This window comes from Stenella coeruleoalba (assembly GCF_951394435.1).
Source record: "Stenella coeruleoalba genome assembly, chromosome: 3".
NCBI classification, from domain to species: domain Eukaryota; kingdom Metazoa; phylum Chordata; class Mammalia; order Artiodactyla; family Delphinidae; genus Stenella; species Stenella coeruleoalba.
In genome coordinates, this window is record NC_137148.1 from 1,581,257 (window position 1) to 1,592,978 (window position 11,722).

The window sequence follows — 11,722 nt, forward strand, 5'->3', positions numbered from 1 at the left end:
CCTGAGTGGCTGAGAGCATCGGTCCCCCGCGCTCCTCTCTGACAGCCTCCCTGGGAGGAAAGTGGGCCCTCACCCCACCGACAGCGACCTTGCCCCCGCAGCGGCCACTCCTAAAATTCATTCCCGCCCCCCACCTCCCTCGCCTTGGGGTTTCCCCCGACCCCTGCTCTGAAGATCAGCCAGAGGGTGGGTAGGAGTTCCCACAGTGACCCTTCCAGAGTGAGCCCCAAAGGTCAGGGGTGTGGGTCGAAGTGACGGTCCCAGCTCTGGGGGCGTCCTTTTGGGCGAGTCGCCCCTGGGATGTGGCTGAATCCCTCCTCTGCACTTGATGTCTTTATTTCACAGTTTTTCAGTTTAATCCAATAAAACCTTTCGGTCAGCCATTTCCACCAAGACTTGGGGGCTCCTGCAGGGTGGGATTCTGCGGGGACAGGAGGGCCTCTGCGCCCTGGCGTTGCCAGGCGCCTGCGTTCCCGCGGGCAACAGGCTAGGGCAGCAGGAGCCGTCTGGCCCGGGGAAGGGGGTATGGGGGGCCGAATCCGGGAAGGGCCCGCTCTGGAAGGATCCGGAGTCAGACGCAGCCTGGCCTGCAGCTCGCGCCCAGCCGCGCGCCCTGCCACCCGGGGCCCGCAGCCCGGGGTTCCTGGGCTTTCTGGCCCCGCAGCCCCTTTCCCGCCTAGCCAAGCCGCCTGCGTCCAAGCCTTGTTTTGCTCAAAATGCCTGGCTTTGTCTAGGGCTGGGGGGCGCAAGGCGGCAGTCCTCCGCACATTAAAATTCCTGGCGTCCCAGCCTCGGCCGCAGCGTCTCCCCCGAGACTCCACTTTCGCTATTACTGTCAAGTACCCTTGACTCTTTATTTTTGCCCTTTTATCTATTACAACTAATTCGAGTTCTTTTGCCCTTTTCAGTCTAAGACGTGGGCTTTCTTCAAAGCCTCCCCCTGCCAGCGAGCTCTCGGAGCGCGGAGCCTTTAGAAATTGAGGGGTTTACTGTCAAAATGAAAATTTCACTTCAAATTATCTTGGTGATGCTTGCTCGCCAGGCCGGGGCCTCCCGCCGCAGCCTTTTGACAGACACATCAGCGGCGAGCTTCCGAATCCCGATAATATCATCCAAGAGAGCGAAAGTCAATACTGTGACAGCGCGCGGGCGGATACAATCCAATTACCGCGCGGCCGGCGGGGCGCAGGGTCCGCGCCCGCTCTCTCCGCTCGAGGACTGGGGTTCGAGGTCCCACCACTCAGAGTCGGGGCCGCCGAGGTCCGGCCATCAGGGGCCCATCGCTCAAGGGTGCCCCTCGCCGTTCCCCTGTCCCAGGTGGTAAAGTCACCCCAACGCCCGGCCCATCGGGCCCGCTTTCCAGCGCTCCGGCCGCCCTGACCTTTCCCAGTGGACCGGGATCCACGGGGCCCCAGTCCAGTACCACCCAGCCCATCGCAAAAGAAAGCCCGGGCCTCCCATGTCCCTCGAAGGCTGCCCGCCGGCCCGCCAGGCGACTCCTGTCTTCAGCTGGCGTCTCTGCGGCTGTCAGTCTGTCCGCGTACGGACCAAAGGCCACCATCTCCTTCTCGCTGCGCTGCACCCTCGGGCCACTCCACCCTTGCAGGCTCCTGCCTGGCGGCCCGTCCTTCCTCCGGGCACCTCGGGTTCTGTGAGGCCCAGTACAGCCTTAAGCGGAGGGCTTGCAGGCTAGCGGACAGCGCTGAGTCCAGTTCACGCTCGCCTGCCGCCCTCGAGGGGCGTTTGCGCGGGCTGGAGGGCCGGGGGCAGAAGCCTGTGGGGGGTTGGGGAACTGCGCAGAATCCACCGTGGGGAGGAAGCCAGCGATTTTCCTCCAGATCAGACCTTCTGGCTGCCAGCGAGCTGGGCTCTGCCGTGGTGGGGGAACCGGGTTTCTGGGCGAAGCCAGGGGTCCGCAGGACCCTACGGGAGGCCGGGGAGGCTCACGTCCTCCCGCACCACCCCTAGGCCCTTCCTTGCAGCCCCGCCTGGGGTCTTCGTCCTGCTAAGCACTTCCCTCTCCCTGAGCCGCACTCACAAGCTGCGAGCATCTCGGCAGGTCCCCGCCCCTCCCCCCCCCGGAGGCGGAGTTAGGAGGCCGCAGCGTCAAGGAGGGCACCTCACTCCCGCCCAGGAGAGGCTGAGGGCAGCGACGGCCCCTCATCCCTTCCCCACCAGGGCACAGTTCCAGGGAACTTGGAAGTTTAAAGCTTATTCGTATCTAGCCAAAGAAACGTTTACTTTCTCAAAATTCTGGAGTCTGGCAATGGGAGAGAGTTGAAAAGTTTGGGGTCTCTCATCGCCTTCTATTCGGGAATTCAACAGAATCCTGTAAGTTTACTGTGACCATCTTTTTAAAACAATGGCTTTAAGTCTTGGGCTCTGCAAGCAACTCCAGCGAGGATTCTGCGTCAGCAGCCCTCCCCACTCCTGCCCCCGGGGATGGGCAGCTTTCCTCTTCCAAGTTTCCAAATCCCTAGGGTTCAAATGCGTTCATTTTGCAATGCAAACACCATCACTCGGTTTTATTGGTTTTGTTATATTAGCCTCTGAAGCAGGCAATTATCGGTGTGAACATACATTAAAAAAACATAATTTTATCGAGTTAAGAGTGTGCAATAGTGTAAACTCGGTGGAAGTGTTGTTGGTGAAAAGTACGCGCGGAGGATGGAATCGGAAGGCCAGCAGGCTGAGGAGTCTTCACAAGGAACGGCGGCAAAGCCTCAACCCAAAGCAGACAAGTACACAGACAGGCCTCGGAACGGAAACGTCTTCTGTGTGTAAACTTTTGCACGTAAACTTTTTGCTTCAGGGTGTTTCCCTGCTGCTCTGACAGCAGCCCTATCCTGCTCGGTCCCCGAGTTTGGCACGGCCGGGCGGACTCCTGTCCGGGCGCTCCGGGGGCTTGTCCGTGGCCCCGGGAGCCCGAGTTCAGATCCTCCCTCCAGGGTGGGTTGGCGACCTGAGCTTTGCCGAGCTCTTGCCTCACTTTGGAAACTCGGTAGAAAAAGAGTTGGAGCCTGCAGCCCGGGCGCCGGCTGCCTCCTCGCCCAGGCAGGCGGCCAGCTAGGCGCAGAAGGGCTTGCCGCCGGCCTTGGGCGTGGCCAGCAGCTCCTTGGCGGCGCCGGAGGCGGGGGCGTCTTGGGGCGCGGCGGGCGGGAAGGAGCGCGCCAGGGGCGTCGTCAGCACGTTGGCGCCCCCCGCCAGCGAGCGGCCCAGCGGCCCCGGGTCCAGGAGGGCGCCCTTGGCGCTGGCCCAGGCCTGGTTCAAAGTGCTGTGCCTGAGGATGGGGTCGTGGAAGACCCCGTCCACCCAGTTTCTGAGACTGGTCACCGGGGAGTCCTGGTGCCTGTCCAGGGCACCGGCGGGAGCCGGGGTCGCAGGCGAGGAGGAGGCGGGCGCCGAGGAGGGGGCCGCAGGGCCAGCGGGGCCACGGCGCTTCAGCATGCACGAGGGAAACTCAGTCTGGCCGAGGGCGGTGGCGGCGGCCGCGGTGGCCGTGTGTGCCAGGGACCAGATGCGCGGCTTGGCCTCGAGGCCCGCCGACGCCCCCGCTGGAGCAAAGCCCAGCTTGGGCTCGCAGGCCTGCGGGCCAACCCCCGCGCCCGCGCCCGCCTGGTGCTCCGGCCGAGCCGCCGTGCTCCGGAGGCAGCTCCGGGCCCTCTCCAGGTCCTGGTCCAGAGTGGCCCCACCCCCGGCGGCCAGGGGCATCCGGAGGGCGCCCGGAGCCTCCTTCCCTGGGGCGCTGGGGCCGTCTGGCACGGCGGGGACTCGATCCAGGCCTCCATCCAGGGGTTGGAAGGGCGGCTTCAGCTCGCACTCTGGGGGCTCCCCCTCCAGGGGGTCGAAGTCCTCCAAGTCGCTGAGCTCCAGATCCTTCTCTTTGTCTGTGGGCTCTGCCAGGAGATAAAGAGTGACCAGTGGAGGGAGACGGGATGGCAGGTTAAGGGAACCCCCTTCCTCACTCCAGGGACCTGGTTACGGGCCCACCCGGGAGCCAGGCAAAGCACCTGCGCCTTATTCTACCTCCCACCTCCTCGGAGGCTCCCAAGCGCCTACACGGACCTAGCTGATCTCAGCCTCATATCAAAGGCGGCAGGGGCTAGTGTTTCGAACGGGATTTTGGGTCTCTGAGCGTGCTCCCAGCTCACTGCCACAGGACCCCTCGTGCACAGGGCCTCACACACTCGGGGCCAGGGCATTAATTTGCCGCCTAGGCCCAGGAGTTTGCCCCGTTCCGAAAGGAACCAGCGAGACGCCACAGGGAGGCGACACCCCCGCATCGCCAACCCCCCCCCACGCACCTGCACCTTTGGTGCTCTTGAGGGGCTGCGCCCTGGCTTCCTCCTCGCCCCCCTCTTCCTCCTCGCCCTCCGCGTAGGGCCGCTTCTCATCCGCACACTTGTTCCTCGGCGGCCACGTCATCTTGTTCTCCTTCTTGAGGCGCCGGCGCGCGTTGGCGAACCAGGTGGAGACCTGCGTGAGGGTCATCTTGGTGATGATGGCCAGCATGATCTTCTCGCCCTTGGTGGGGTAGGGGTTCTTGCGGTGCTCCTGCAGCCAGGCCTTGAGGGTGCTGGTGGTCTCGCGCGTGGCGTTCTTCCGCCGCGTGCCGCTGTCCATGGTCCCGTACCTGGAGACAGGCTGGGCAATGGGGCGCCGGCAGCGGCCCCTGCGTCGCGGGCAGGCGGCCAGCGCCAGGCCCACGCGGCTGCAGTCCCGGTCGTGGAGGTGTGTTTATGGTGGCAAGACCTGGGTTTTACCTAGGCAGGCACTGCCTTTTAATGTTTATATTTGATTAAACTTAGATGGAGCCAGAGAGGTCTCTGTGGGTGGGGGAGGAGCGCGGGCGCGAGGCCCGGCCAGGTCTCCGTCTGTCTACGTACACCTATGTCTCTTTGAGTTCCTTTATCGGGCCCCGGAAACCACACTGCAGACGGCGTGGGGGCGGGGAAGGGGAGATGGGATGCCTTTATACGCTGGCGGCAGCTTGCTAGGAGGCCGGGATGGTCCTAACCCAAGGTCAGCGGGACGTGACCCGAGCAATGCCCCTCCTTCTGCCGCCCAAACTTTCAGTGGGGGCGTGGCGCTGGTAGGGGCGGGGCTTGGTGCTCCGTAGGGGGAGGGGCAGTGAGGAGGGGTGAGATCCCTCACCTGTCGTAGGGGTACTGGCCCAACGCCGGCTCGTAGGGGTAGTAGGCTGTGGCCGCTGCCGGAGCGAGGCCCGCATGCGCAGATCCCGGTGCGTCCTTGGAGTCGAAGCTGTTCTGTAGGAGCCGGTGAGCCTGGGGTCGCAGCTTCCCGGATGCGACCCAGCTCGAGCCCCTCCCCTAGGATCACTGGCTCCTGCCTCACTCTCACAGACCACTGGGCCGCCCCCCATCCTCCCCATCCCCATCTGCATCACCCATTCCCAGACTCTGCCTCGGGCCCAGGCAGCGAAGGAGCCCCAAGACGTGGAGTGAGGAGGAGCAGAGTTGGGGGGTGTTGGGGGAATAAGGGACAGGAGAAGGGGGATGGGGGGAGGATAGGGGGAGGGACGGGGAGGATGGGGGAGGGACGGGGAGGATGGGGGGAGGGAAGGGAGGGATGGGGGAGGATGGGGGAGGGAAGGGGGAGAATGAGGGAGGGAAGGGGAGGATGGGGGAGGGACGGGGAGGATGGGGGAGGGAAGGGGAGGATGGGGGAGGGACGGGGAGGATGGGGGAGGGACGGGGAGGATGGGGGGAGGGAAGGGGGATGGGGGAGGGAAGGGGGATGGGGAGGGAAGGGGGATGGGGAGGGAAGGGGGATGGGGAGGGAAGGGGAGGGTGGGGGAGGGAAGGGGAGGATGGGGGAGGGAAGGGGGAGGATGGGGGAGGGAAGGGGAGGCAAGGAGGTAGGGGGAGAGATGAGGGGGGAGCGACTGGGGGACAGCAGAGGAGGAGGGTGAAGGAGGGAACGGGGGTGGTGACAGGAGGGGAGGAGAGAAGTGAGGGGGAGGGAGGAAGAGGGCGACCGGGAGGAGTGAGGGACAGGGGACCCAGGGGACCCAGCAGGCTGGAGCGAGCTCCCACAGAACCAGACATCTGACCCCAACTTAACAGCAAGCAGAAAACAATAAATACATTAAATACAACGGCCCACCTGCCAGGACACCCCCACCCTGGGGATGATGGGGCTCCGCAGGACCAAGCTAGGCGGCTCAAAGCCGAAGGTGTGCTTCTCCCAACCCCCTTGCCTCCAGAGTGCGGGGAAAGTGAGTCTGGCAGATCGAGGGGTAGGGGCATGCGCGGCAGGGATTCGCTTTGACAAACACCCCCTCCCCTTACCAGCGAGTAGAAGGCAGACGCCTCAGAACCGTAGGTCACGTAGTTGCCGTAGCCCTGCGAGCCGCCGTAGGGGCCCCCATAGACGCCAAGCGCCGCCGCTGAGTTCAGCTCGTGGCGCGCGGTGGCCAGCAGCCGGCTCTCGTAGACCGGGCAGTAGACGGGCGCCTGGGCTGAGGCAGCCGGCCTGGAGTCGGCCAGCGTGCGGCCACCGGATTCGCAGCACGTGCTCAGGGAGTTGGTGGTCATCAGGAACTGTGGAGAGAGGAGCCGCGAGGAAGGGCGGGGCCCCCGGGCGCGAGGCTGCTGCCCTGGGCCTCAGTCGGCCCCACGTGCAGCCCAGGAGCGCGCACCCCGTGTCCTCGGTGCTCCCGCCATCCACAGCGGGCCGCGCGTTCCTTCCCGTGGCGAGCTTGTGCTCCTGGCCTCCTCCAGCCACATGGGGCCCAGCCCGACCTGGCCCGGAATGTTCACACCCTCCCCGGGGTGGGGGGTGTTGGTTTCCAAGGCCGCAGGGCTCACGCCCTCTTGTACACGTCTATCCTGGGTCGCTGGGCTCCCCGGGGGCGCAGCCTCAGAGCCCAGGAGGGGGTGGAGGACAAACGAAACGGGATATGGGGCCCTGCCGGTCGGATTTCCTCAGCGCCTCTGCCCTCCCCCGGGTCGGGCGCGAGGGGTACGTGTCACAGACCCTGCTCACTGCGAGGCGACAGCGAGTTGCTGGCCTAGCGGGGCCCCCTTACCTGGGGTGCCGAGGAGTAGGGGTACCCAAACTGCGGGTAGGACATGGCGGGCGCGGCCCGGGGTCGACGGGCGGGGCCGGCGGGGTCCTGCGCGAGGGGGACGGCGTGGCGCGGCCACTGCTCCGGGGCCGCCGGCTTCTAGGCGCTGGGCGGGCAAAGCAGAAGAGCGGGTTAATTCAGACACGCACTCCGCAAACTTTTCTAACGGGGTAGGAAAGTGAGCCGCGACGGACGCGGCGATCCTTTTAGCTTCACAGTCCGGAGCCTCCAGGGGTCTCTGGGACCGACCGGCCTCGCAGCGGCGACACAAATACATATTTTGCAAAAAAGGAAAAAAAAAATGAGTCGTGCGAATCCGTCAAGTCAGCGGCGCGCGGCTTTAAGCGGCGGAGGCTCTGACGTCAGCCCCACTCCGCGCAGCCCGGCCGGGCGGCAGACGCGTGGGTCGCTCGGCCGCGCAGCCCCGGGCGGAGGGCGCACGGCTGTAACAAATGAATTTCATCCGCGGAGTCAATAGTGCCCCGACGAACCGTGTTTCTCCTTAGTCACCGAGGAGGGGAGGCACTTTTAATTAGAAATTAATTAATGAGCAGCTGCTCCTTTCCCACCCCACTGTAATCATTAGTCTCAATTACAAATGAGACATATGAGGGGTCTACGAGGGAGTCTTCACCAGAGATGTAATCAACAGTTAAGATTAGCCGCGCGCTGGCGCAGCCGGCCAGCCGGCCGGCCGGGCCTCTGCTCTCCGCGCGCCCCTCCAGGTGGAAGGAAGGCAGCTCCGCGGGCCGGCGCGCGGCGAAGGAGGGCGGCGCGGGCCCCACTATTGTTTAACAGGGACTCAGCAAAGCCTCCCACCAGTTCGAACCCTACAGCGGGCTGCAATTCCAGAAGCAGCGCGGCTACCAGCGCGTCTGCATCTGGAGGCCAGAATGCCCTCAGTGTGTGGGTCTGGGCCTTCCCCAGAGCCCGCCGCCCCGGGGCTCGGTGGGCCAAGAGGGCTTGCCACTCTCGGCCGCCGTGTTCCCGGGGAACAACCCCCTCCTCGCCCAGCAAGTTCCAGCTCGGCGCACGGGCCCTCCCTTTTCTCCCCCACCCGCTCCCGCGGGCCGCCCTCCCTCAAGCCTCCCCCTGCCCCTCGCGGCTCAACCCGGGACTGCCAGACAGCCCAGCGCGGTCGGACGAGCAGCTTTCCCGACTCGGCTCCGGGGCCCCTCCTGCTGCGCTCGCTCCGCCCGGCGACCTTCGGGCCTAGGTACGGGGGAGGGGCGCCCTTCCCTGCCCAGGGCACAGGGAGCAGTCTGGGGAGCGGTCGAGCGCCCACCCCTGCACTTCCCCAGCCAGTCCCGGCCCTGGGCCCTTGCCCGAGTCCAGAGTGGCGGCCAGCGCACAGGCGGTAAGGGGACGCCCGGGCCACCCGGAACCCCGGCCCGCCTCTTGCGCCGCCACCCTCCGGGGACCGGGCTCGCCCCTGCTTCTCCCGCCCGGCCTGGCCTCCCGCGGTCGCCGGGAGGGAGCCGTGCACGGCGGCGCTGTGCTGACTTGCTGGGAAAGATTCCTGGGTTCAGACCTGTGAATCGCCCCGGGGTCACCCTCTAATTAATGACGACGTTCTCGCCCTCTCCCCAGCTGCAAGCCTGCCTCCCAGAAACGGAATCTGCCCGCTCTGACAGCTCGGTTGAAGGTGATTGATGAGTATCTAGAGACCACAGCGCACATCATATAATATCTGCTGCGTAATTGCTTTAATTTACAGATGAAAGTGCGAGTTCTCCGATCCTGTTGGACCGCAGCCGGCCACGTCCGAGCTGCTCGCAAGGAAAATCATCGGAAATAATGAATAGACGCTCCATGCAAATTATTCAGACAGCTTAGCGTCTGTAGCCGGGAGAGATATATAAAGAACACGAGTCAAATAACATTAATAATTGTTTTGGAGTTCTGTATTGATTTCGTGGCGGCCGTGTTTATTTCTTTCTCACCTGAATTGCTAATATCACCTTCCTGTAAATAATAAGAAACTAGCCACCGGGGCTTCCGGGCAGAAATGAATCTCTCAATCTCTCTCCCTCTTCCTCCTCTGCGCCTCCCCTCCCCCATTCTCCCTCCTCCCATCTCCTTCCAGTTTTCTGGCTTCTGCTGAGGCTTTTACGGAACATCCTCCTACTTTCCATTATTTGTTTACAAACAACTCACTCTCCCCCGGCAATGAGGCCGGGGGCAGGAAGGCGCGGGAGCCCAGGGTAGCTGAGGGCTCAGCAACCTCCACAGGAGGACGGCATTCAGCATCCTTTCCTCACTCCATTCCCGTGGCCGTGGCCCCGGCCCCGGCGATTGTGAGCGCTCAGCGCCGGGGAGGAAGCCACCGCCCAGGTCCCAGCGGCCAGCGCCTCGGGGCTACCGCTCGCCGCGCGTGCCTCGCCCAGGCCTGCATTCCCTTCCGTTTCCGTCCCCGGAGACTCGGGCCGCAGCTCGCGGGGAACAGTACCCCTGAACGCGCCCCATTCACCTGAGTAGACGTGCTCACCCTCGGAGCCGGGTGGGCACAGCCGGTCCGTGGGGGCCTCTCGGGAAGAGGTTTCAGGGGCTGCCGTGACCATCGCTGCTACGTTCTCCGGTTTTCCTTTCCAGCCTTAGTGCGTAAATAGACACTCCCAGTTCCCGCCCGCCCGCCCGTTTCTCGCGGGCCACCTTCTTTCCATGATCTTGAAATCCCGCTCACCGGCGGCGCTTTCTCAGGGCCCTGCACCTTGATCCTCCGCTTCCTGCCCCAGGCCCAGCCCAGGCTGCGTGAGGGGCCGCCCCGCCCCCGTTTGGGGTAGCTTGGGGCTGCCGGAGGAATCGCGCGACCTTGCGGGCCGCTCACGCAGCCCCATGGAGGCCACGTTAGCCCGTCTGTCTCCAGCTGCGGGCACACCCCTGACACCCCGCTGACAACCTGTCTGCCGGAACCCGGGTACTTTCTGGGCCATCTTTGCCCCCTAGGTAATACAGGAATAACGAGCCCGTGCTCTTTCCAGAAAGGCCCAGCCTTGAGCTGAGGAACCCCGGGTTTCCTTCCCAGAGCAGACAGACAGGAGTGTCAGAATCGCAGGCACCATCAGCTACACGTACCTGCATAGACGCGGCTTATACTGAGCCCACGTCCCTCGAGGGACGCCCGGTTCTAAATACACCCGTGGGCACGACCTGCCAGAAACCACGAGGTTCCCCACGGGCAGGGCGGCGGCTAGGATTTGGTCGGGTGCCCCCACTGTCTGCTGAGCTCGAGAGGAGCCCAGGGCGAGGGGGTCTGAGGACGATTAGCCCCAAATGTTAGGGGTCCGCAAGCCCCCCCCTTTTGCCCAAGGATGATGTCGGCCGTCGGAACCACGGAGAGCCTCTGGGTACAGAGGTCGCTTCCAGACCTTCCTCCGCTCCCGGCGGGGCTTCACCCCTGACACCAGCTGAGCCTCCGCGGTTTGGCCGATTCGGCCCCGGGGGCCACCGCGGTCCCCCGCATCGAGAGCCGCGGGGGGCGGGGAGAGGGGCTCTCTCCAGCCCAGAGAAGTTGACCCGAGCCAGAGGGCAGGGGCGGGAGCTCACAGCCCCGGGCAGGGGCCTTCTTATCTAAGGCGCAGGGCCGAGCCCTGGTGGCGCGCGGGCCGCCCACTGCTCGTGGACACCCGTGCGGGGTGTGGGGCTCAGGGCGTTCCAGGTGTCCGTGCGCCGCACTCGCGAACCCCGAGGGTGGCAGGTCGCTCCTTCGCAGGCTCTCCTCTGGGGTCCCCCATGAAGCCAAGGCGCGAGCTGCAGGCGCGCGGGGTGAATCCTCCTCCCGAAACGCCCCGCATTCCGGCCCGCTCCCTCCGGCTCTCCCACCGCGGCCCCGCCGCTGGCACGCAGGGCGCCGCCCGAGCCGGGAAGGAGGGCAGCCGGGTGTCCCAGCGCAGGCGCCCGGCTCGGCGCGGCCTCCGCGCCCCGCGCCGCCCCCCGCCCCCCGTTTTCCGCCACTTGCGGCCGACGCGGCGGCCTCCAGAGACCCCACCAGCGGGCAGCAAACTTTGCGCCCCCAGCGCAGCAGCAATCCTAGCAAAGTTTGCGCGGCTGAGCCCACTCCCTACCTGCGCCGGGGACGCGCCCGCCCGCGCCGCTCGGGCGCCGGGGCCGCGGGGACCAGCGCGCAGCCCGGGACGCACCGGGGAGTCGCCGCCGTCGCCGCCGCCCGCGCCCCTCGGCGGCCGCGCGGAGCCTCCGCCTCCCCCGCAGAGGGGAGGGGTCTCGGAACCCCGGGGCGGGGGCAGGCGCGGGCGCGGGGACATCGCCTACCTGCGGTGGCGCCGGGCCGCTGACGGCCGCCCGCGAGGGCTCTGCGCGGCCGCTCGGCGCGCGCGCTCCGGCGGGGAGCGGGCGACAACTAATGGAGACATCTCCAGGCGGAGCACCTGGCGAGCGAGCGGAGCGCGCCGGCGTCCCCAGGCGCCGCGGTCGTCAGCCGAGCCCGCACCGGCGTGACGTGGGCGAGCGAGCGCGCGGCTCCCACCCGGCCGCCCATTAACGCTTTCCCCCGCGGACGCCGCGCGCTCGCCAACTTTCCCCTCCGCCCGGCCGGCGCGGGGTGCGCGGGGCGCGGGAGCCCGGATGAGGGGCGCCCGGGGGCGGAGGCGAGGTGGGGGCGGGGACGCCTGGCTC

General features: G+C 65.9%; 1 protein-coding gene across 2 annotated transcripts; it reads right to left on the reverse strand.

The window, feature by feature from the left end:
* Positions 1-2,490: 2,490 nt before the first annotated feature.
* IRX4 (iroquois homeobox 4) lies at positions 2,491-11,452 on the reverse strand. Of its 2 annotated transcripts, none has more exons than XM_079917961.1 (6): positions 11,360-11,452; positions 7,052-7,196; positions 6,312-6,563; positions 5,155-5,267; positions 4,305-4,633; positions 2,491-3,896 (listed from the first exon to the last, which is right to left on the reverse strand). In XM_079917961.1, the coding sequence occupies exons 2-6, from the start codon at positions 7,094-7,096 to the stop codon at positions 3,067-3,069; spliced, it is 1,569 nt and encodes a 522-aa protein (XP_079774087.1). In that variant the 5' UTR covers positions 7,097-7,196; positions 11,360-11,452; the 3' UTR covers positions 2,491-3,066. The 2 variants fall into 2 exon arrangements, with proteins under 2 accessions (XP_079774087.1, XP_079774086.1); XM_079917960.1 differs by lacking the exon at positions 11,360-11,452 and adding an exon at positions 11,155-11,251.
* Between the last annotated feature and the right edge of the window lie 270 nt (positions 11,453-11,722).

What these genes read in the sequence shown, in the direction of transcription:
- IRX4 (XM_079917961.1), bottom strand. Translation starts at nt 7,096, where the DNA reads ATGTCCTACCCGCAGTTTGGGTACCCCTACTCCTCGGCACCCCAG. An exon ending in CCTACTCCTCGGCACCCCAG is followed by an intron (nt 6,564 to 7,051) that starts GTAAGGGGGCCC and finishes CTCTCTCCACAG; the next exon opens with TTCCTGATGACCACCAACTC. An exon ending in CAAGAGCACCAAAGGTGCAG is followed by an intron (nt 3,897 to 4,304) that starts GTGCGTGGGGGG and finishes ATCTCCTGGCAG; the next exon opens with AGCCCACAGACAAAGAGAAG.